The sequence below is a fragment of the Pantherophis guttatus genome, chromosome 2 (assembly GCF_059756535.1).
Source record: "Pantherophis guttatus breed Tessera chromosome 2, ASM5975653v1, whole genome shotgun sequence".
NCBI lineage: Eukaryota > Metazoa > Chordata > Lepidosauria > Squamata > Colubridae > Pantherophis > Pantherophis guttatus.
Window position 1 is genome coordinate 208833687 of NC_142064.1, and position 24574 is coordinate 208858260.

A 24574-nucleotide genomic window follows, 5' to 3' on the forward strand; every position below is an offset into this window, starting at 1 on the left:
TTGGGGCAGTGCCACCCCATTCAAGACCAATGGTGTCAATTCTCCATGGACCAAGGAACCCTGTTCCCCATCCAGTCCTTAACAGCCTCCAAGCATTGAGAGAGAGCTCACACCATTGCTTAACTCACCATGGGCTGAAACATACAGCTGGGTGTCATCAGCATATCAGTCCATAGTGATGTATGAACTCATCCAGCAGCTTCATGCAGATGTTAAACAGAAGCAGAAAGAGCACCAACATCTGCAGGATCCAACAAAGCAGGGGATGAAGGCTGGACCTCTCGCTTCCTTTCAACACTGAGAGTGGCCACAGAGGAAGGAAGTGAACCCGGACAACACAGAGCCCCCCCACCACTCCCAACCTCTGAAACCACTCCTCAAGAATATTATGGCTGATGGTACTGAAGGTCGCTAAGAGGCAGGGTGGGTTGTACTTACCTTTACTACCGTTTGCAATGGGGCTGCGCTCATGCACACTTCTGCGCATGCGCAAAAGCTTCTGATGATGTCAGGGTTGGTGGGCAGAGCCTCCCACCAGTTTTATTACCGGTTCTTGTGAACCGGTCCGAACCTGGGGCAACCCACCACTGCTAAGAGGTCAAGTAGAGGAAGGATGGTTGCACTATCCCAGTGGTGAAATCTAAAATTTGTTACTACCGGTTCTGTGGGTGTGGCTTGGTTGGGGGGGGTAATGTGACTGGGTGGGCGTGGCCATTTTTTTTTTTACTTTTAAAACCATTTTTTCTACAACCTCTTCGGCGAAGAGGTTGTAAAAAAATGCTTTCAAAAGGCTTTGACGATCCCAGCTGAATTGCCTGATCGTCAAAGGCTTTTTTTCTTTTAAATGCCTCTGGCGATCAGGCAACTCAGCTTGGATCGTCAGAGGCATTTAAAAGAAAAAAAAACCTTTTTTTCTTTTAAATGCCTCTGACGATCCAAGCTGAGTTGCCTGATCAGCAGAGGCTTTTTTTCTTTTAAATGCCTCTGACGATCCCAGCTGAGTTGCCTGATCGCCAGAGGCATTTAAAAGAAAAAAAGCCTCTGCCGATCAGGCAACTCAGCTGGGATTGTCAGAGCCTTTTGAAAGCATTTTTTCTACCACCTCTGAAGAGGTGGTAGAAAAAATGCTTTTAAAAGTAAAAAAAAAAAAAGCCTCTGATGATTCTGCGGCTCAGCTGGGCATGGGGGGGGGGCAGGGATTTTTGCTACTGGTTCTCCGAACCACCCGCCTCCATCGCTACCGGATCAGGTAATCCGGTCCGAACCAGGAGCATTTCACCCCTGCACTATCCCCATCTTGTTCCCGCCAGAGATAAAAAAAGCATGAACAATGCAGTTTCTGTTTATCTGTGGATCTGATCAAATTATAGTTATAAAACTATTTTGGAAGCAAGTGATTGCAGAATTCAGGAAACTGTTTTTATTTATAGAAAAATACAGAGTTCATTGGACTTTAAAAACTTTTGTTTTGCTGAACTGTACTTGATAGTATATAACAGTTCCAATTCTGTTCAAGTTTACACAAATCAGTTTTCAAATTACAACTTGCCCCAGTTTAAAAATATAGTAAATATATATACTGCCATGTACTCTTAGACTTAAATAGATTCCTATTTTACTAATTCACAGCAATTTCTAAACCCTAATTTGTAGTTGTATTATAATAATGTCATGTTTTTTCATTCATATGCTTTTACAGAGCAAAAGAGATATTTTTATTCTTTGTAATAAAAGAAAATGCTAGAAAGAAATTAGGTAAATAACCTAGAGACTACTTGTCTGTCAACAGGATTATTCTCCCTAATCCAAACAAAACTGGACCAAATTTTGTACAAAAAGCCTACAAAAAGAAGACTGAGTTCAAATATGGGCCAGTTGTGGCCAGGAGTTGTGGCAAAACATTTCCAGAAAGGAAACCTCTATAGGAGAAACAGCTGGGCAGCGGCTCTGGAATGTTGCCGATTGCTCCATACTAAGCTCTTCTCTGGCTCTCTCCTAGTGAGTCCTATAGCACATAGCTATAGTCCACAGCACAGGGTATCCTACCCATCCTGGGCTTCCCAGTGCACAAATACACAAAAACACAATGGAAGAGCAGAAACAGCTCCACAGGGAACATGCACCTCAGTCCTCCCATTAGACCCTCACAGACACACTGTGACACATTTGCCCACACCCTAATTAGCCCCCTTCTTTAGTATTCTCTTACACACAGCACACAGTCAGCTTGCATCACCAATGATGGTAAAGAAATTGAAAAGGAAAAAAAGACCTAATTGTATTGCATGCCCATGTTCAATAGTTGCTCTGGATACAGAGTCTTTAGGAAATGCAATTTCCCCCAACACACAACTTTCAAGGAAATCTTGAACCAATGCAAAATACCACTTTCAAGAGATCTGTCACTTTGGTTTTCTTGCACAGCTCTTAAACTGCACTTTTTAAAAAGAGAGTTAATCAGTTTTTCCCCTGCTGAATCTGTGCCTGCCTTACTCAGTTGTTACAAAAGTTCAGCCGGAAACAAGGTAACAACCGGAGGCGGTTTTTGCATGGAATAGGAGCAACGGTGCTAACTAAACCTACCCCAAACTGTAAAGCTACTAACGGTACCCCAATTGGCCACTTTACGCATCCTCCACTAGGCATTACCTCCCGCCCTTCTGTTTCTCCCCGAAATTTCTGCGAGCGGGACTTGGGGAAAGTTAAGCTCCGGTACTCACAAATGCAGCGGAGACGCTTTTTGTAGACGCCCCAGATGAACTCCCCGCACAGATCGCACCAAGTGGGTTGACTCTGAGTGCAGGATCTGAAGAGGTGTCCTTCGCCGAGCTCCTCGGTTAATTTAGGATCGGTCTGGCCGCCCAGGAGACGGATCTGGCGAACGCGGGTCAAAAGCTCGGGCACTTTCCCGGGCGAGATCCTCAAGGCGTTGGCGCGCTCTAAGCGGACGGGGCGGTCGGCCGCGCCTCGCGGGCCGCGCGTCAGGTCCAGCTGCTCCTCCAGCCCCAGGTTCTGCAGTTCGATCATCTCTTGGTGCGTGGGACGGTTCATGGCCCCTTCTTGCGCCGAGGGCGGAAGGGAAGCAAGAGCTTGGGAACCCGCATGGAGTCCTTCATCGGGGGCCCGGGGGCGTTCCCATCCTCACCCTCAGAGCTCGTCGGAATCCTTGCCCTCTCCTGCGGTTTCTTCGCTCCAGCTCTCCGCTTGCCTTCCCTCCGTTTTGAAGCGGTCCGAACAAAACCACAGGGGATCTTTCTTTGCCAGAACTCAGTCAGCGGAGCCTTGTCCTCCTCCTCCTCTTCTCTCACCCCATTCTTCCCTACAACAAACGGGGTGGCTTTCTGGGCTTTACGGCAACGGCCTTCTTCTCCCGCGCGTAAAAGTCTGGGGAGGAAGGCGGCGGCGGTTGTGCTAACTCGGACTGCGTCTTTAAAAGGGCTGCTCAGAAACTTTGTTTTTTTTAATGCGCTCAAGCGATCAGCGGAGAAGCTTCAGCTCGCCTCCTCTTTCATTCAGGTCCCCCTTCCCAGCAATGGGATGGAGGGGAGGGGGAGGGAGAGAGAGAGAGAGAGAGAGATGCGGGCGGTGCCCAAAGCTTCGGAAGCTTTGGAGCCGACGCTCCCCCTCCTCACTTCCCGCCTTAAGGCACCTCCGGAACAAGAAGTGACTGCACTGCACCCGCATAGGAACCGGCCCCACGCAGGTTCGAGGAGAGCGGTAGTCTCGCAGCGAGGCAACTCCCCCTTGAAGAGGCGGGAGGGTGGGGTAGATGCGCGAAGCAAGAATCCTGTAGAACAGCGCCGCGGTTTTTAGCGGAGGGGCGGCTGGCTTTGAAACAGAGAAAAAGTTTTAGTAGAGAAAGTTGAATAGAGAAAGTTGAAAGCTACAATCTCCCCCTCCCCCCCCCCCCCATCCCACCCTGCCTGCTCTTTCTCTGCTGCTCACTAAGCTGGACTTTGGCTCGCCCTCTGCGTTCTGCTGCTGGGTGGAAGTTGAGAACCACAGCGTGGCTTGCAACGGGTGGGGCCTGATGTCAACTATGGGAGGGAGGGAGGGAGGGAGCCAGCAGTATGGCCCTGGGAGAAATAGGGATGGCAAAGTGCCCACCTGCCGTCTCCAAACAGATACTGTTAAAAACAAACTCTACTATTGATTTGGACAAAAGCTGACAGGAGCCACCTTTCTCCTAGGACAGCCGCTTAAGACCGCAAGTGGCTAGCCACCATGCTTGCTTTATGTGGAACACCTGAGCAGATTAGATGAAATATTGCTCTTTGTGTGCGCACAACTTCTTCCAGGTGCAAAGGCTTTCCGAACCAGTCTTTCCTAAACTAGGGCCTTCCTGATGCTTGGAACTACAGCTTTCAGAATTGTCAGTTGGTACAGTAATTGGCTACGTATGTAGCTGGAAACCCTGTAAATCATATTTCCAACTTTTACATGTGAAGTAATGGATCTCAGTGGATTATTTGCAATCTGCATTTTAAAACAGATTATCATTCAGAATTACAGTGGTTTAGTTAGCTGCTTGCTTATTGAGGTAAGAAACCACAAGAGCATCTACTTCTAGAGATTAGCACTTCCAGCCTGCAAACAAAGCTTTGTCTTTGCTTAAAACAATTGCTCAAAAGTATTTTCCTTTTGTGCAAGTATTATTTTCCAGCCTCTCTTCAGTCTTCTAGGATCTCTACTGTATACTGTATATAAATAAGGTTTCCTATTAACTTCCTTCCCATTTTCCATTAAAGGTAAACTCTTCTTTGAATCCAGCTCAAATCTTAATGACTTCATAAAAACATCCGTATAGTTTTCTTGGTAACAATGGATTGCCATTGCCTTCTTCAGATATGTTTTCTCAATTTCTCAGTTTAGGCTACAGTCCTGAGATTTCCTCACCAGATTGGATTCCACTGACTTTTTTGAGACATTTTCTGTATGAAATATATTGTTCTTTTTGTACTGAAAATGCAGGAAAGCCTTGCCATCCTTTCCCCTTCATATGGTGATGTATTGGCAATGCACTTATATGACTCCCAACAATTGAGACAGAAGTAATAATTTTAAACTCCCATCCCAAATTGGATCAGAGTAATAAGTGTGGGCACACAGAAGAAGCAAGTTCATGGTCATGAAGAGTGCCTTTGATGGTACTCAGAAGCTGCAAGCAGATCCCCAATATTATATAATATGTGAGATGCCGTAAGTTCTTCTCCAGACGTCTTGCTTTTCACCAACATAAAAGTCTGGAATGACTAGACAAGTGAGCCCTTCCATTTTAATCCCAAACTTGGGAAAAAGAATGGATTTGCCATTAGTGTAAGTATATAGTTTAGCCCTGCTCACTGGTGTAAATTGTAGTATGAGTTGGTTTGTGTGGCTTCATGATAGAGCAAATCACTCATGCTGATCTTACTAAATACATCTTTTGTCAGCATTCATAGCAAAAGTCTTTCTGAAAATCTTGGCTAAGTCCTTAAGATTGTTGATGGTGGTTGCCATAGATTCATATTACTGAGCTTACTCTTTTTCTAAAATTATCTCCAAGTCAAAAGGAGGAAAAAGAATGAAGCTAGCATGAGGGTTGCAGGCCCTTCCGCTTGCTCCAGGCACTGCGTTTTGAACTCTTATGAGAAACAGAATCCATTTGAACAAATCCAAAAATATCATTGGAAAAAACTGGAAATTGTCCTATTTTTGCTGTTTCCCTGGAATATTAAATTTAGAGAGGTCTCTGAAACAATAAATACTATTGGTATTTATCTTTATCCCGCCTGGAAACTTAAATCTGCAGCTGTTTGTAATCTCAAGATGCAGAGAGGATTTCCATGTCCTCACTCCAATCTTGCATTGTTCCTTATATTTAATACTAAAGCTTTTTAAACAGTTCACCTGATACACTGGTTATGATTATGTGATGTCAGAAAGTGGCTTACTTATAATAATGGTTAACTTTAGACTTTATAAACATAAAGCTATTTTCTTTTTTGAACACTCAACCAAAGAAAAGATTATGGTTTCTCCCAGGGGTGAAATCCAGCAGGTTCTACATGGGAGGAGCTTTTTAGGCATGGATAATAAGGAAGGGTCTGTTGTTTAAAGTCAGCCAAGTTAACAATTGTTCAACATAAATTTAACTGCTGGAATATTTTCCCGTCTTGTGGCCAGCAGCTCATCTACCACTGCCAATTAGTTAAAAACCTATTAGCAAGACAATACATATGGGTTTTTTTGTTTCCAGCTTTCCTGGAATGAGGCATGTAATCAGAATATGTTATGAAAAACTAAAATGGAAATTAATGAAGGAAATATTTGTAACATGAGTTATGCATATGATTTAAGGATATCCTGACTGAAAACAATAATTGTTACAGAGATTTTATCATTTAAAGACCTTATTGAACAATTGATATTTCAGCTTCATAGTATAAAAAACTAAGCATATAGAGACAGCCTGGAATATGTCAAGTTGCTTATTTAAAGAATGTACTCATTGTCTTTAATCAGGGTAGAAGGGAAGAAATAGTATGGCTGTTTTGAGGGAATTCCTGACATCTTTCCTCAAAATCACTGAGATTTCAGATTTTTTTTTCCAAAGGCACTTAAACCTTGGACTATATTATGGAGGCAGGGAAGAGAGAAAGCATACTGAAAATATATGGAACATAGAGCAAAAATGTAATTCCAAAATTCAAATTTAAGAGGATTCTGCATATTAAGAAATGCCTTTCTCAAAATCACAACTTTGGCTAGAAAGAAAAAGCTAGAGGGCTATAATTTTCAGAAATAAACTAAAATTTGTTATTTATTAAAGATCTTAGAAATATTAAGAATAGATATTAAACATTTTCCATTTAGAATTGTATTCCATTTCCTGTGATTTTTTTTTGCATAAGATTATTAGTTATTCAGCAGCACTAAAACTCATATATAGCAGATTATTAGTGTTCTTTTATTAACAAAATAAGTATTAAATAACAGAGTCAGCTTTCTCACTAGCTGGAAAATGTCATGTGATATACCATCAACTGTGAAACCATACAGCTCAGTAAACTGAAATTCTTAATTTACCACATCCTTTCCTCTTCTCTTCCCTCAAAGCCAGTTGTTCTGACATGGAAAAAAATATAACCAAACACTTGTATAATTCAGAAACTGTGGTGTAGTCAACAATGCAACCTCTTGATCCTTCTCATTTTTCATTATATCTAAATTATTCAGACCAGACTTATGTATCAATGTGATTTCACAGAGCTGAAAGCAGAAGATTGAACTAGTATCTTAAAATTCTTGTCCTAATGAAAAAAATGATACAACAAAATCAGATTTTGAAAGTCTCCAACAGTGCGGAAATAGTTATGCTTAGGAGATCTGTGTCTTTTAACTTAGCAATATCATTAAACCAAAAAGGCCCTTTTAAAATTAAGACACAGATTTTTGTTCTCAAATGGTTGCAAGCTATTTCTGTTTTTAAGAAGGAAGAAGTCTTGCACGTCAGTTTCATTACCTATGATGTTATTCACTGCTGCAGAAATACTAGTTAAGCATATATACCATAGGAAAGGTATGTAGCGTTAGGCAAACTACAAAATAGGCCTCAGAAGCTAAAGAAGCTTGAGTGACAAACAAAAAACAACCTCCATTTATAACCTTATAACCAAACTTAACTCTTCCAAATTTCTAAGAAACTCAGAGCTTGACACTAATGCTTGAGCATTCCAGCATATGCTCATCTAAAATCTAGGATACATAAATGATAATGATATTCATAAGGGAGCTAAATGACCCTAGAAATAGTTCTCTAAGAAGACTTATCTCCTAGAATTCAAGAATCATGTTTTTTTCTAAGATATTTGTCTGACATTTGTTAAATCAAATGCTTTAAAAAAAGCTTTCTATGTATTTTACTAATTATTAACCTGGTGGCCTTTTTTACTCTGTCATTCTGAATGTTGTATATTGTTAAATGAGATCTTTTTTTTCTGACCATCAGAATTACTTAATGGATGTTGCTTGCATCTGTACATCTTCTTGTATTTTCTTCATCGTATCAGCAATCAAGTTGCAAGCTTTCTTGTGCTTTTGCCAGTGCTGCACTTGACACTCTCTAAAGATGAGTAAAAGATGAAAAAAATAGTAATGATAATGATGGTTATGATAACTATAAAAACTTTCTGAATTTTTTCTGACTACTGTTAATATCTGCATGAGGGTCAAATTATTTCTTTTATTCATAAAAATGATTTCATAAATGGTACAATTGGGAAATAGAATAGAATAGAATAGAATAGAATAGAATAGAATAGAATAGAATAGAATAGAATAGAATAATTAATTGGAAGAGTCTTTGGAGATCTTCTAGTACAACCCCCTGCTTAGGCAGGAAACCCTATATAATTTCAGAGAAATGGTTATCCAATCTCTTCTTTAAAGCTTCCAGTGTTGGAGCATTCACAACTTCTGGAGGCAAGTTGTTCCACTGGTTAATTGTTCTAACTGTCAGGAAATTTCTCCTTAGTTCTAGGTTGCTTCTTTCCTTGATCTCTCCTCTCATCCATTGCTTCTTGTCCTACCCTCAGGTGCTTTGGAAAATAGCTTGACTCCTTCTTCTTTGTGGCAGCCCCTGAGATATTGGAACACTGCTATCATGTCACCCCTAGTCCTTCTTTTCATCAGACTAGACATATTCAGTATGCCTGCACAGGCACATATATGCTTGCACACAGATATGTGGACACCTATCAAAGGCAACAGAAAGACATCACTACGTAAACTAAGTTGTTCTACAGCCCTGGTTCTGTGAAATCTCATTCTCATATATATATACATATATATATACTTGAATATACATCATAACTTCTGAGGGACATTCAAGCCCCTTAGATGTCATTATTTAGTTAATGTTCTACTGTTACAGAGCAGTCAGATGATAACCAAAGAGAGAAAATAACTTTGGTAATATAGTAAATATAGTAATATAGTAAAATAAATCTCAATCGTATTACCTATAGAGGCAGCACTGAAACTTGTATAGGTTTCTCCATTGGAACCTCAATAGTAATTTGAATAAATGATTAAACTCTATCTTATAGCAACCAGAAAGAATAACCCAATTCTGGATAATCTCTACTCTTAGGGGAGTCCACGTTGTACTGAAGAGAAAATGTTCCATGTATCCTAATTATTAGTGATAATATTAATTACAAAACATACTATGGAGATAGTGTAAGTCTGAGTTCTACTTTTTTCACAAACAAAACCAATGTAATAAAATATGGTTTTGTTTTAACTGGGAACTAAAATGTTAATGCATTAAAATATTTCTACGCATATATATATACACATGCATGTTTGTTTATAGAGCTCAAGCTAATGAGATGTTTACAGTAAACAAATCATGAAAGTAAAAATCTGTTAAATGAAAATTAACATTTCGTAGTGTTCGTAATATTTTTAATTTTGGTATTATTTTTGTTTCTAGGTATCTATGTACACGTAAGATTAGTGGAGGATTTAGGATAACATGAAAACTAGTTGTCTTAAACTTACCTTTTGCAATACCATTCGTTCCTACAACGGGAACAGCGTTTTGTGGCCTCAGAGCCACACATTGCACACTTGGCTTTATCTGGAATTAGGGCTTCCATTACATCCAGGTTATATGTCTTTGCCCATCTGATTTAAGAAAGAAAGCAGCCTTCATAAAACATAACAACTGCAACAATTATCCAGTGGTATCAACAATAGAAATGTAACTCTCGCATTAATTTCATATTTGGTAAAACATTATTAAAAGTGAATTGATACCAATGAAATTGACTTTAGTGCCCTTTGAAGGCAAAGATTTTGGAATACAACATTAAGCAAATGATTTTTAAACTTGATTGAATTAGAAAAATGATTTTTATATTTTTCAAATTGTGGACTATAGGGTTAGTAGTTCCATGTATCTTCATAATCGTGATGATTACAATCTTTGACAGAGGAAGAAGCTGAATATGAATGAGTCTTACCCATAAGCCTGGCTTTTCAGCTCCTCTTCTGAAGGATTAAACATATTGTTTACTTGGTACTTGGCTATTGCTTGCCATTTTTCAGAGTTTTTTCTGACTACTTGATCCCAGATTTCAGGAACCTGTTAGGATAATAAAAGAAAAGAACACTTATTTCTTTCAAATACTATATCAAAAATATTTTGAAATTCTTACAGCACTAAGATAAGAGATGATAAACATTAACTTGAAGAAAAAATATAATACTATAGTTTTTATATTGAGGAAAATTTATCCTAAAGAAAAAAAAGCAGGGACAAAACTGTTCTGGCTGTGCACCGCCCTGAGTCCACTAGGAGAAGGGCTGTATACAAATTGAATAAAATAAATAAAATAAATAAATAGATTAAATAGGAATCCCATTTTTATAGACAGGTATTAATATATGGGGGACCTCTTTTGTAAATCCCATTTGTAAAAAGAAGAAACTATAATGTGGTTTGAATTAAAGTCCTATCGTTCATGTTTAATAAGCTCTACAATTAGAATCCTAGCCTGTTTGAGGAATAACTAATATTAGCGTCATTAAAACTAACCAACAGGAACTTAATAAGAAAAAGTTTCACCATATACTTTCAATAAAGAGAAGATAAAAAACTATACATTTTATATCATGAAACTAGGAAAATTGTGAGAACTAGACGTTTTCCTCTGGTTTCATAGATTTTATTCTAGTGGCTGCAAAGTTAGTAAAAATAACATTGGTTATACATCTTCTGTTGATGAGAGAATAAAATACATATTTGCAAGTAAAATGGCTACTATATCTAGACTCTATACATTGTTTTCCATTGCAATCCCAAATAGGTAATGCAGTATTTTAGTGTGTCATATAAGTATTCAGAATATAGAGATACATAAATGATATTCTCTGGGATTGTGGAACATAAGAATAGGACAAAAGTAGCAGTAATGCACATTACCTGCTCCAGTATGAGGTCCTTCTTGGGTGGAGAAGGATCTGTTACAGCCAGATGGCTCAGGAATTTCTGCATCTCCAAAAGATTGGGAAATTGGTCAACAAGAACATCGGTCAGGAAGGCACGAAGCTAAACAGAGACAAGATGAAACTAAAATATATTGTAAAGCATTTTAAATGAGACATGCATATTTTATATTACAAAATTGGATTGTAAAAATGTTATGGGAACTTTAAGCAATCTCTCCTGTGCCAGACTCATTTCTTTGCCTCAAATCTCCATTTCATTTTTTTCTGTTTTTAGAAAAAATCCTATAAAGGGTTTTCAAACACTAATAAATGTATCTGTTGTCTTCTCCCTAATAAAAAAGACCATTTTGCCATTTTTGCAAATTATGTCACTTCAATAAATTATATGTGTAAATTAATCATACAAGAACTAGACTGAATATTGTCAACACTGGGGCAGCGGTGAAATGCACTTACCTTTGCTACCGGTTCAGGAGTGTGAGCGTGCACGCACTCGTGCTCACTATGCTCGTGCGCACCTCTTCTGCACATGCACAGAGTCTTCTGCGCATGTGCAGAGGGTCAAAAATGAGACATAATGACGTCCCAGCAATTGGGCGGAGCCTCCCACCACCGGCGCTACCGGTTCGCATGAGCTGGATAGATCTGGCTGGATTTCACCGCTGCATTGGGGCCTCTAAGAAGTCATGCCCCCCAAAATGCATTTTTCCACCATTCTGACAATGTCCAGGCCACTGATTTGGGCATTAGGCCCCCTCTTTTATTTATTACATTTTAAATCTCATTTATTTTTTTGTACAATTTAAAGACAGCTTGATTCTATAAAACTTTGGGCAGTTAACAGCTTTAAAAGCAAGAAAACAATATTAATAAGAACATAGATAGTAGGCGACTGACAGAATGAGATAGACATTTCAAAAACAGATATTTTTTGAGACTTCAATAAAATTTAACTTATTTTTAAAGCAATTAATAAATATAGAATAGCCATTTTGTGCTTTAAGAGCAGAAATGAAATAAAAACTATACTTTTAAAAAATCTTATAATTCCATTCCATACTTATTTTCTATTTCTGTAGCATAATAAAACAAAATTACGGTACCTAGGGACTCTTAAGTTAAAAAGCTTTTAACATTCTATTTCACAGTTAAAATTTGTTTGTTATTGATTATCTAAGAATGAACTACAATTTGACCTATTTATTAAGGCTTTCATCCCTATATTTATTCTAATTTATTTATGCTGTTCATTATATGTATGTATATGTGGGTGTGTGTATCTTTCCACATCCAATAGTGAGAAGGGTTATCATCTGATGCAATATTAAACAATCCCTTTCCTGTTCCCTGCTATATTGTTTAAAAGTAGAATACAATATTAGGTCTAAACATGCTAAGGAAAACATGAAGTACACATAAAAGATTGGCCAGTTTTGCAATCCTGTACCTTGAGGAGCTGGCCTTTGTTAAAGTTATTGAATTCGTACTTGCGCTGGCATTCTGGGCTAAGGAGTAGGTTATAAAGAGCGAGCCACACTTGCCCATCCAATTTAGTCATCTTCATACGGTCTTCAGGGGTAACTTCATACCATGAACCGTTCTCAAATTTCTTCAATTTTCCTAAGGAAAAATATTAAAAATACTTTTGGTATTGAATATTGTTTTATACATACAGAACATTGGTTTGCAATTGCACTGTTTAGCAACTGTTCAAGCTTATGAGAATAATGAACAAGTACTTTTATGACTGAACTTCAAATTTACAACAGTTGCAGCATGTCCATGATCAAGTGATCTGATTCGTATGCAGCATAAATTTACGAAGGTCATAGTGTCCCACATTCACATTATAGCAATTCAGGCACTTTGCAACCAATGTGCATTTATGACAATCACATCATCTATGGTCATGTGACTATAATTTGCAACTTTCATAGCCAGCCTCCTACAAGCAAAATCAATGGAAAAATCAGCAGTAAGCTGCAAATTGCAGTCACACAATGTCATTGTTAATGACCACATGTTATTCTTTTAATGACTGCAGCAGAATTGAGGCTATAAGTCAGCTAGTCACATGATGTGTCACTTAATGAAAGTGTCAATTGTGACTACCAACTCATAATTGCAGTCATTAAATGAGGACTACCTATAACTTTATCATTTCTTGAAAGGTGAAGAAGGTACTATAAATATACCCTCATAGCAGGGGTGAAGTCCAGCAGGTTCTGACAGGTTCTGGAGATCCGGTAGCAGAAATTTTGAGCAGTTCAGAGAACCAGTAGTGGAAATTTTGAGTAGTTCGGAGAACTGGCAAATAACACCTCTGGGTGGCCCCAGAGTGGGGTGGGAATAGAGATTTTGCAATATCCTTCCCCCAGGAGTGGAGAGGGAATGGAGATTTTGCCACACCACGCCCACCAAGCCACGCTCACAGAACCAGTAGTAAAAACATTTGGATTTCACCACTGCCTCATAGTTTTATGCAAGTCCATATGTGTCATCTTTACACATGTGCAAAAATTCTTTTGCCAGAGCTGCACTGGTTGCCGACTTCACCTGTTTCTAGGTGCAATTTAAGGTGCTGGTTTAAAGCTCTACATGGTTAGGGGCCAGATTATTTGATGGACCACCTCTCCTCAATAACATCTACCAGAGTAGGAAGGCAGGGCATGTTACAAGTCCCAACAATCAAGGAAACACATCTGATGGGACATAGGAAAAGGGTCTTCTCTTTGTTGGCTCCCTCCCTTTGGAACATCATTCCCAGAGATAAGATTTTCCGCAAAGCTTTGGAGACATGGGTTTGTCAGTGGACTTGGGGATCCCATTTGGAACTGGTAATATATTTCAATTGCATAAAATAATAAAAACTGCATTGGTTTGAATGCACAAGGCATGTGATAGAGAGTTAGAGTCTGAATAATAATGGGATTTTCCTAGTAATCTTTTTTTTTAGCTTAGTGTCCTCCAGATGTGCTTGGCTTACAATTCTTAGAATTCCCAATCAGTGAGTCAAAACATATCTAGAGGATATAAATTGGAAAAAGGCTTCTCCACTGAAATGAAATAAAGTTTTCAGATATAACAATACATTGATTTCTTGATGAAACTTTAGAAAACATAAACTTTCATTAAGCTATTATTGGCAATTGTACCTACATAGGTTGCTGTTGGGTTTTTTGGGTGCATGTTTTTTTTTCAAGTCTAGCTAACCCTGAAATTCAGGCAGTCCTCCATCTGCATACAATACTAGGCAGGGCTGACCCTGCTTAATTTCTGAGGTCAGCCACATTTGGTTAGGTCCTATTTTCATCTGCTGAGGCTTTTGAACTTTAGAGTTCAATTAAAATCAATGCCTTTCATGTATTTTATTTTGAGATGCCCTTAATATTTCTCTTGGATATATATCTTTCTCAAACAAAAGGAGTTCTCTGCTTGTAACATCAGACTAATGTATCAACTTATAGCAAATCCTTAATTTACAACTGTTTCTTTAAGAACAATTCAAAGTAGTGATGGCCTTGGAAAAAGTGACTTATGACCTGTCCTCGAAGATATGACCATTGTACCACCCCTGCAGTCACATGACTGTAATTCAGGTGCTTGACTACCAGCTCGAATTTATGATAGTTGCAGTGTCTTGTAGTCATGTGATCATGATTTGTGACCTTCCCAGATGGTTTCCAACAAGCAGATAATTGGGGAATCTGGATTTGCATAAAGACTGAAGTGATTTGCTTAACGGCCATGTAATAATGATTCTAAAATTGGGTCTAGTCACACGATGACAACTGCACTGCTTAGATTTTCTGAAATGAACATGAAATGAAATGATGCACAAATTGCATCAACTAAAGTTCAGAAAGTAATGAAAATAGTAGATGTTGGGCAAAGCCTTCCAAAAATGATGAGAAATTATAGGGCAACATATTTTTTTGAAAGAAGCCTTTTGGGACATGTGAGTTACATCAGAAGCCTGTCTTTTTTAATAATTAAAGTAGCCATGTCTTTTTTCAACTATCTGTTTACATTTGTGTGTTATACAAACACCTGTGTACAGTGATAGCCGGGAAGAGTTTCCAAAGAAGACATCTAACCCATAAAAAGACATGGCTGCTTTAAATATTTGAAAAGATGCTTTGTATGTGTTCCTACATTTCCAAAACCTCTGCTTTGAATGCGAGGCACAGTTTTAAAAATTAACAAAGGCATTTGTTATAGATACTGAAATATCATATGTGTTGATAGAAACACGGAGGACAAATGGCACTAAAAAGTCTTGGGGTTTGAAAGAATTTCCTAATTTATCTCAAAATCTTAAACTATATTCAGCAACAACCAAAAATTTAATCAATAGGTGCCATGATAATCTTTTAGCCAATGGAAAAAGAAGTATCAACCAGAAAAAGTCAGATTTTTAAAAAATCTATTCTTTCCTAATAAAAAAAGAAAATAGAAATAAATGTTCACTATATTACTTTGGCACACATAGAGAGAATTTCTAAGACATGATACAGACCTCCTTCACGATTGGTCCATGGACAATGCTCTAACAGCTGCACCAGAAGGCATGGAAAATTGTGGGTATTCAACATTCTTGTCACAGCACTTACTGGCAAACTGACAAAGTATATGAGAGAAAAAGGATATAGTGAACATGTGCATTTTATGCAATGAAGCCGTTTTCATTCTTCCTCAGGTTTGACAATGTCTTTATTAATTTGTAATAATGTGACAAAATTATAATCCCAATTACACTCATGTTAGGATACCTCCATAATATTTCAACAATTAAAAGAATTCACATGACAAAGTATAAAGCTACGTTTTTATACCACAGAAATAGTACTTTCAACATTGCAGATTTTATATATAAGGTTTACTACTACTACCGGTAGGTAATTGATCCCTGAAATGTTATCTTTACTTTAATAAGAATACCATTAAAATGTTCAAATTTGCTTTTATACCAATGTAATTTGCTTTTATACCAATGCATATTCAGTCCTTTATCACATTAAACAATAAAAAACAAGGCAGAAATTATGTCCCAATTTTGGAATCTTAAATGTCAAATATTTATTTTTAGGAGCTATTTCAAAACTGTGGGATAATTTGGTTGATTATAGCATATACTTTGTTCTACAAACTGAAGTATATAGTTACATCCTAATTCTGTAACATTTTGGTCAGTATGAGAACCACTGCCAAAACCAGATTATTATCAAATCCTGACCACCAGACCAGACATTGAGACCAGTTCCTTTTAATGCAAGTTTTAATAAAAAATAAGAAATAAAACACAATAACACCATGCTATGGAAATCAAATTATTTTGCTTTAGTAACAACCCCATCACCCACAAGAGGAACTATGTGAGAACATGATTCAGATGATCACAAATGCACTGCAGAAAACTGGAACACCAGACTGCCTACATAACATCTTCCAACAAAATAAAACTTTAGTAAAAAAAGTATCTGACCTCTCAAACCACTAGAGCACAACCAACACAAGGTATGAAATCACCAACAGATTATTACAAACCCATAGCATCTCTGTAGCATGTAAATCAACTAAAGCCCTGATGATGTTACCTAAATTGGGTAATGAAACATCTTCAAGAAAACAAGCAAGTTCAGAGAGCACCAAGGACTCCTCGTTTCAACCGAGCTACAAATATTCTCCTTTATTGGCAATTAAAGCCCCCCAAAACAACTTAAACCATAACACCCAAGAGTCCAAGCACAAAAACTGGAATCATCTACACAGCAGTGGTCCCCTACCTTTTTGGCTCCATGGTCTGGCAGTGGTGGCAGCAGTGGCAGGGGAAAGGAATGGGTTTGTGCATGCAACCTAATCCTGTGCATGCATAAATAAAGCTTCATGCACCACTTGCGTGGCTTGGTTCCCAATGGGCCTCAGAGCGGTACTGGTCTGTGTCTGGGAGTTGTGGATTCCTGATCTACAGCATATAGTTTAAAGACTGTAACAGCCAATATGTATGACACTCAGGCAGAAGACTAGCAGAGCGTGTCCATGGATGTAAACTAGCAGTCAGAAGACATTATGAAAACTTAATCTCATATGGACAGACTCAACAACAATTTCAGCTGAGAAACTGTAAGCATCCTGAATCAAGCCAAATCCCAAAACACTAGGGAATTCCTAGAAGCTTGGCATTCAGACGAATCAGCTGTCAATAGATTTTATAGAAATAAACCATATTTATATACCTTTCAAAAGATATGACAAAAAGTTAAAATGGGGAAAAAAGACCAGAACACATCCCTTGTAGCAGCCAACACTCAGATAAGCATGGATTAACCCCAGACAAACAATCAACCTACCAAGTTGATTCACACCTTCACCAACATTGGCAGGACAAACAAAAGGGAATAAGCTCCACACTCACGAACAGTGATGATGTTAGCTTGTAGTGTAAAAAAACTCCACAAACAAACGATCAAGCTCAGAGAGTTCCAAGGACTCAATAGTTCAGCCCTGAGCTACAGTACATATAGTCTCTTCTATTGAAAAGATTATCTTTCCCAAGTGCTTTATTTCTTTTATGAAAAGTTAACATACCTCTCTATCACATCAGTAATGAAACGGAACACTGAAAGAGCTCTCAATGAGATCTCAAACTCCATCATTTCAGCTTGCTTCTTTAGTTCCTGAAAAGAGTAAAAGATCCTTAATACAATCCTATTAGATAGGAAAATCTGAGGTTCCTAAAATTTTAAGAAATGGCTGGACATTTGGAGGGCAGCCATGGCAGTGGCCTCTGAATTCTGAAAAGGTTTTCCTAGAAAAACTCTTTTAATGCCAATACTGTTATTCCATATCAATTTGATCCCAAAATCTAAATACCCAAGAGGTTGCATGGTAATAGGGTAACTGTTCTTTTCATGAGAGTTAAAGAAATATATGATCTGATTTTGAGTTTAGATGGCTCCAAGCATGTTCTTACTTGTGAAAAAAATGTGTTGCTAAGAGTTTAAGAACCAGTCTGAAGTGTGATGACCCTCAACTGTGTTGCTAAAAGCCCTCAGTCCAAGATAATTTCATAAGAAAAATGTAAAGTGCTAGATAAATTGTATGAGGGAACAAATATTACTGCTTTTGATTGGCTATTTGTGGTAAACAAATATACAATACTTAACAATAGAGAAAAATGAGGAAGAAAATATAATAAATGGAATAGTGACATTGTGTAATGTCTTTATTTGGGGTGTGATCCAAACATAAGATTTCTCTAGAAGAGTTCTCTATCTTGGGAGGGAAGATCAGAGCCAGAAAAATGCCAAGCAGAAAGAGTATAATTGTGAGAAAAGCTAACAAAATGTATAAACAATTGGATGTAAATACAATGGATATGTTAGGAAATTGGACCCTAAAAGGTTTGAGGCCAACCAATTTCAATTGGTGGAAGATAAGACACAAGCAGATAATTATACTGTTAAACTGATGGAAGAGAGAGCGCTGTGTTACTCTCTCTTAAGAAGGCTAATTGTGACATTTCTGCGTACTCGCAGGTCACCACAGAATGAAGAAACTTGATTTAAACTTTCTTTCATGGCTAGCCAACATTTTGCAACTGTGTTCAATTATGATATCCTATATTTTCCCTTTACCTAGAGTGGCTGCCTAGGAATAAGAGATAATTTTACTCACCTGCATTGATGAAAGACTGGCAAGATCCCCAGGTTGAAACTTTTGTTCAAATGGTATTTTCCCATTGGCACTTTGAGCTGCTAGCAGGGTCAGTTTTCTATAGGTATAATCTATTAAATCCAGAATCGTATCCTCTGCTGATTCACAGATTTCCTATACAAAGACAACAAGCTATATTTTATGGAAACATCTTCCAAAATGAAGGCAAATACCAAGAACGCTTAAATTGTCTTAATTTTGTCTCAGCTGGTAGATTAGTCTACTCATTAGTTGTCTGGAAAAATGTTCTCAGAGATTGTTTCTCAAACAATCTTTGTCAATTATAATTTTGTACCTTATGACTTGGTACAATAAATTCCTTCTCCATCTAAAATAGATTCCTACCTTGACAGGCATGCAAAATTTTGTATTCCCAACGGCCAGCAAAATACCTTATCTGGTTTTGTATTGCTAAGGAATGAATTGTGGATTCGCTCAAAGTAAAGAAAAATGGAATGGTATTGATACTGAAAGAGCAATTATTTAAGAAAGATTTGCAGGGGTGATCACAACAGTACAGAAAACAGCAAGAAACCTGGCCAGGGATGCATCCAGTTTGAGGATGAATCTTGTCCCTTTCTTCTAGATTATCATAGGATTTAGATAATTCAACAAAAAGAAGAGAAGTCAATTATTTTGAAATATTAACATTATCTAAAAGTTTCAACCTTTTTCTCATAGATGAGCTAAACTTTCTCTATCCATTCTTGAGTCAATGTGAAATGAATATTGCTGTCCCCATTACCAATCCTTGCCTCTTCTCTAAGGCTCTGTTTCTAAGCCACTGGAGGCATCTAATTTCCCTTGAAGTAACAGATATATTTTATACATGTTAGGGCTGCCTTTGCTATATCAGAACAATGGGAGAAATACTATTTTAATAGCAATATAGTTAAAAGGTACCTTATGCCTGTCTCATTCTTGTGCTGCAGATGGGATGAAGGCAATGGCAGAAAAAATAATGTCACGGGTATGTTTATGCCATGGTCAGGTGCAAATGAATAAAGCTGTTGAGTTTGAAATATGGTTTCCAAACAAATAAATGCCAGGCAAGTAAGCACCTGAGAGGAATTACCTTGCACATTAAATCAGTTTAGATCAGTTGATTCCAAAGGAGGGAAGTATATACTCATTGTTTCTCTTATTGTTTGGGGAGCACCAGATTAAAATATAAAAAGTATAATTGGTTCTCCTGTTTATTAGGACTATTTATAGTCAATTTGGGTCTCCAGAATGAAATTATATGAAATATTATATGAATTTGTCCAGCCCAAAATCTCAAGATACAAATAGACATTTCAAAGTCATTCTATTTGAAAAGAAAGTACTAGTGGATGGACCTATTACTATTTAAAATAAGATGGAATGCAAGGTATATACATAACTAAGGCAATAGAAGAAAATATGTTTATACCAGCAGCTGTTTTCTAGATTGAAGTTCTAATTCTTACTGCACTAACAATTTAGTCAGATAATTGTGTTTCTTCTAGAATGGTCTAAATTATGAACTGAAATTTTTATTTCAAACTTTTATTTACATTGTGAAACTATTGCCTACCTTGTGAAAAAATACTGTCTCCAAGAAATTAATAATTGAAGCTTCCTGTCGCAGCTGAATGAGAGACAGCAGAGAGAAATCAAAAATTAATACAAATATTACCATTCTGAGAAAACAAGGTAATACAGAATCAGAAATTAACAATATTGCATTTGTGCGGCCTCTTGAGATACCAGGAAGCATAGAATTAAAAACAGTAAAAGTATTAGACAACCTAACAAGCTATAGCTGAACACAATGTGAATATAGTTATTTCTCCTTCCTCTTCTTTGTCAAAGTGTGAGAAAGAATTCAGAACTGTTCCCTTGTTCTGAGCTTGTGCTATCCAAACAGACTGTACTGAATGTTTTCTACTTTGTATAAAACAAGCCAACCTGTATTATATATTGAAATCCAATGTGTAAACTGATTTTCTATTATCTGAAGAGGTGCTCTCCTTCAATTTCTTACAGCTTCTGTTTTGACAGTATCTTTTATATAAATTTACTGAAAATAATCTGCAATATAATGCAGAACTGTTTGTTTGTAAGGTTCACATTCTTCTTTCTTTGAGAAACTCAACAGGAGTTATATTGCATTTCTTCCTCTATTTTTTCACAGTAAAAATTCTATGATAGGTTGAGAAAAAAAAGAGGCAGAAAGTCAATGAACTTCCACAACTAAGAATGCCTTATGCCTTGACCCTCACTAGCTCTTACAAAAAATAAGATATACATTATTACTCTAACAAATAAATATCAGAAGCATTATTTGGCAAGTAGATCTTACAGGAAGCTTTGAAATGTTTTAATAGCAAGTATTATACAAAAGCTGATTCAAAGCATTTTTGAATACATACCACTAAATACAAAGGAAATGTGCTTTTTGGTTTGAAATCCTCCAGTTTGCATAGTATAGGGAAGATTTTTTGCTTCCAAATGGCCACAGTAATTAATTCTTCAATGAGAGTTGGGATCTATACAGAATGGATAAATTAAGTATACTGTTTGCAAGGTTGAGATCATAAATAACAGGAAACGTATTACATAAACTTGGGAAACTTCTGTCTGATGCCTGAATTCATAGAGACAAATTAAATCCAAGCAGAAGGCTTTCTTATTTTACTTCTATTTCTGTACTCAGAAAGACAAGAAATATTATTTGTAACAATAATGGAAACATATTTTGTTTTGTAAGGAATACGTATCTGTATCTTGCTCATGCGCTCATTCAATGCATGTCCTTAGTAGGTTTGCTTAGTCATGATGTTTCCTCCAGTAGGGTTATAGTTTATGTATACAGTTAAAACCATTCATTCCAGATGAATTATTTCCTCATAATTTAATCAAAGGGCTGTAGTTAAGTTATGAAATTTACAAAGTGCTAACGAAGCATATTGTCCCAAAGCTGCTTTTTCAAAAGGCAACTGGACTTTGGTTTTCCTTGAAGATGTTTTGCTTCTCATCAGTTCAGAACTAAGGAAGCTTCTTGGACGAGAAGCAGAGCATCTTCAAAGAAAAACTAAATCCAGTTGCCTATTGAAAAAGCACATTTGGGACAACCATGACCTGGATGACTGAGAATCTCCATAGAGAAATGAAGCATATTGTTTCTATCCTGCCACTTAATTTGTATAACTAGAGCAAAGGTATCCTTCTGAGGTTGGTAAAATGAGGACCCAGATTGTTGGGGACAATATTCTGACACTGTAAACCACTTAGAGAGGGCTGTAAAACACTGTGAAGTGGTATATAAGTCTAAGTGCTATTGCTGTATATGTTTATATGATTACAGTAAGATTAAATTGATCCAGAAAGTAATTGTATAAAGCTATGCATTTCTAAATATAAATATTGCCAAACACATAAATAATAAAAGAGATTTTGATCCAAATCAAGTTCATATTTATTCAGGTTAATGTAGCCTTTGTCATAATATAATGATTTTCTTGTGACTAAGTGGCTAAATTCATTATACCTTGCCATTATTCACCAGAAGCTCAATAAGGATCTGCTCATGGCCAGCAGAAGCACTCAGTATGGCTTGCATGTTCAACTTTTCAATCATTTGCTGTTGCCGTAGCCACCTAGGAATTACAGTAAAATATTAATAATAACAACTTTATTGTCACTGTACGTTAGCTTTCAGTTCATGTCTATGATTGGTATTCCAATACTTCCCTACAACCACTATTGCAATCACAGTCTTACATAATTCACCCTACTGTAAATGGAAGGGTATTTCCCTGCCAATGTTGTTTTTAATCACCTATATTTTCCAGTGTAATCCAATTTTGAGAAAAATCTCAAAGGTAACTCCTTGGCTTGCTAAAGTCAGACATTGAATTTTCCTAGTGGAAAACTAACAGAATTTGCTCTTCATTCACTTTGGAGGGTATTTTTCCACTAATAAATACACAACCCTTGTTTCAGAGTTATTCAATGATATCTCTCTGCCAAGGGAAAGGGCACTGGTTAGTCTAGTGCCCTCTCTACTCTGTAAATCCTTTTTCTCTAAACTTCTTTCTAAAGCTGATTTTGGAAATAATTACTGTAGAAGAAGACTGAGAAAGAAAGATCTCAGATCAAATAAAAGTATGCTTATGTGATATGGGATTGAAACATACTTTAGATAAGTGCTAACAAAATTGTGAATACGCAACAGTGATTGCAATAATGGGCAAGCAGAAGTTTTAGAGATGTTTCAATGAATACTTTTGTTGATTGTGATATGTCATATAAGCAGGGGGTTGAACTAGAAGACCTCCAAGGTGCCTTCCAACTCTGTTATTCTATTCTATTGTTCATAATCTTCTTGTGTAATCTATATGTTGGTTTTTTATACTTCTTTGCATGATCTGCTCTTTTAATGATTTTTCCCTCAATTCTGACGTTGACTACATTAATTCAAATAGCTTGCTTTTGCTTAGCCAAAATCAAAACTTCAGTTTCTTTTTTTAATGTTCCAGTTGTAAGCCATTGCTAGATTTTATCTTTATCCACTTTCCTCTGTATCTTTTGTAGAAACTGACCATGTAATGATTTTTGTTGCCAGCATACTGCTCTAGTTTTTATTACATTATTTTGATATTCACTTTTTGTTTCCTGTATTTTTAATAAGTTCCAAATTTTTAACCTGCATCAATGCTTGTTCTCCGCTGTCTTTTTCATCATCAGCCAATGCACGCTTTTCTTCTTCGGCAGTTGTTTCACTTGAAATAAACCTCTGCCTCCATTTCTGTGAGGCAGGTATAATTATCAATATTGCTAAGGGAATTAACGCATAGTGAATAATCATCAGTTTTCTTGTTTTTCTTGTCCAGGCTATCCAGTTTAGCGTGTGTCCAGTAAACAATTCAAGAAATATATTGAACCAAAGGGATGGCCCAGGTATTGATGGCTTTGATGGTATTTCTTACCATTTTCTCTTCCATTAGAACAGGAGTCTCCAAACTTGGCAACTTTAAGACCTGTGGACTTCAATTCCCAGAATTCTCCCAGCATAGCTGGCTGGAGAATTCTGGGAGTTGAAGTCCACAAGTCTTAAAGCTGCCAAGTTTGGAGACCCCTTCTTTATCCCATACGCTTAAATACATGGGAAAACACGACTTGAGGTCTTTTAATAACAACTGCCGGTCGTAACAAGTTATTTATTTGCAAATGGATTTGTCTTCCATTTCTGTATAAGAATAAGCAGGGCGCTGCTCGAGGAAAGGAAAGCCCGTAGCCCCGACTGACATTCAACCCCCGAGGCAAAGCCGAAACCTGCCGTAGCGAGTTTCTCCCCTGCGAGCCTTCTGTCTCCCCTTCGCACCCCGCTCCCCACCCCCCTCCTCCTCTCCCGTACTCATGGCTTCCGATATCCCGCAGCTGGAAACTCCTGAGCGACTCCACCAAGATCTCGGCTTCGCCCGGCAGCAAAACCTCCGGCAACAGATCCTCCATGGCGCCGGCTGACAAAGCTCAAGGCCGACGCCGTTGCCGTGGTGACGAGCTCGCGCTCCCCAGGTGCCTCTCCCTCTAGCGGCGGCCCCCCAGTATGGCGGCTTCTTCCTGCCGGCTGGGATTTCATTGGCTGGTTCGCTCAACGTGCTAGCCCATAAATTAATAACAGAGACATTTGGGAGGAGGCGGTTACTTGGAAATCAACCAATGGACCAGTTATTACAATACTTCGGTTTGCAGAACGCAAAGCACCTCACAAATTTAGGCTCGTCTCGATTTCATGGAACACATCTGTTTCTGTCTTTGGACTTCCCTGCTTAGTTTAGGCTGGTGTTTCTCAAACTTGGCAAGGATAAGATGTGTGGACTTGTCTTCAACT

General features: G+C 37.6%; 2 protein-coding genes across 8 annotated transcripts in view; both read right to left on the reverse strand.

Annotated features, from left to right (window-relative positions):
- The window catches only part of RASSF1 (Ras association domain family member 1), a 34824-nt gene extending 29792 nt beyond the window's left edge, over nt 1-5032 (reverse strand). The window contains exon 1 of the mRNA XM_034440489.3: nt 2721-5032. Coding sequence (XP_034296380.1) covers nt 2721-3051 — 331 coding nt within the window. The 5' untranslated portion in view covers nt 3052-5032. The remainder of the gene's footprint in view (nt 1-2720) is intronic.
- Nucleotides 5033-6930: 1898 nt separating this feature from the next.
- Nucleotides 6931-24556, reverse strand: ZMYND10 (zinc finger MYND-type containing 10). 7 transcript variants are annotated; one of them, XR_015732628.1, is made up of 14 exons: nt 24098-24268; nt 23387-23517; nt 22229-22337; nt 21111-21227; nt 20273-20326; nt 18676-18828; nt 17587-17675; nt 15518-15618; nt 12446-12618; nt 10973-11098; nt 10011-10132; nt 9547-9672; nt 7917-8104; nt 6931-7292 (listed from the first exon to the last, which is right to left on the reverse strand). XR_015732628.1 is itself a non-coding variant. In XM_034440480.3 (13 exons), the coding sequence occupies exons 3-13, from the start codon at nt 22316-22318 to the stop codon at nt 7993-7995; spliced, it is 1263 nt and encodes a 420-aa protein (XP_034296371.2). In that variant the 5' UTR covers nt 22319-22337; nt 23387-23517; nt 24098-24271; the 3' UTR covers nt 6931-7992. The 7 variants fall into 7 exon arrangements, 5 of the variants coding, with proteins under 5 accessions (XP_034296371.2, XP_087743822.1, XP_087743821.1 ...); XR_004595189.3 differs by lacking the exon at nt 23387-23517 and having other exon boundaries at nt 24098-24556; XM_034440480.3 differs by having other exon boundaries at nt 6931-8104; nt 24098-24271.
- Between the last annotated feature and the right edge of the window lie 18 nt (nt 24557-24574).

What these genes read in the sequence shown, in the direction of transcription:
- ZMYND10 (XM_034440453.3), bottom strand. Translation starts at nt 24,195, where the DNA reads ATGGAGGATCTGTTGCCGGAGGTTTTGCTGCCGGGCGAAGCCGAGATC. An exon ending in CCAGTCTTTCATCAATGCAG is followed by an intron (nt 17,676 to 18,675) that starts GTGAGTAAAATT and finishes TACTCTTTTCAG; the next exon opens with GAACTAAAGAAGCAAGCTGA. An exon ending in CTGAAAAGCCAGGCTTATGG is followed by an intron (nt 9,673 to 10,010) that starts GTAAGACTCATT and finishes TTCTTAAATCAG; the next exon opens with ATGGGCAAAGACATATAACC.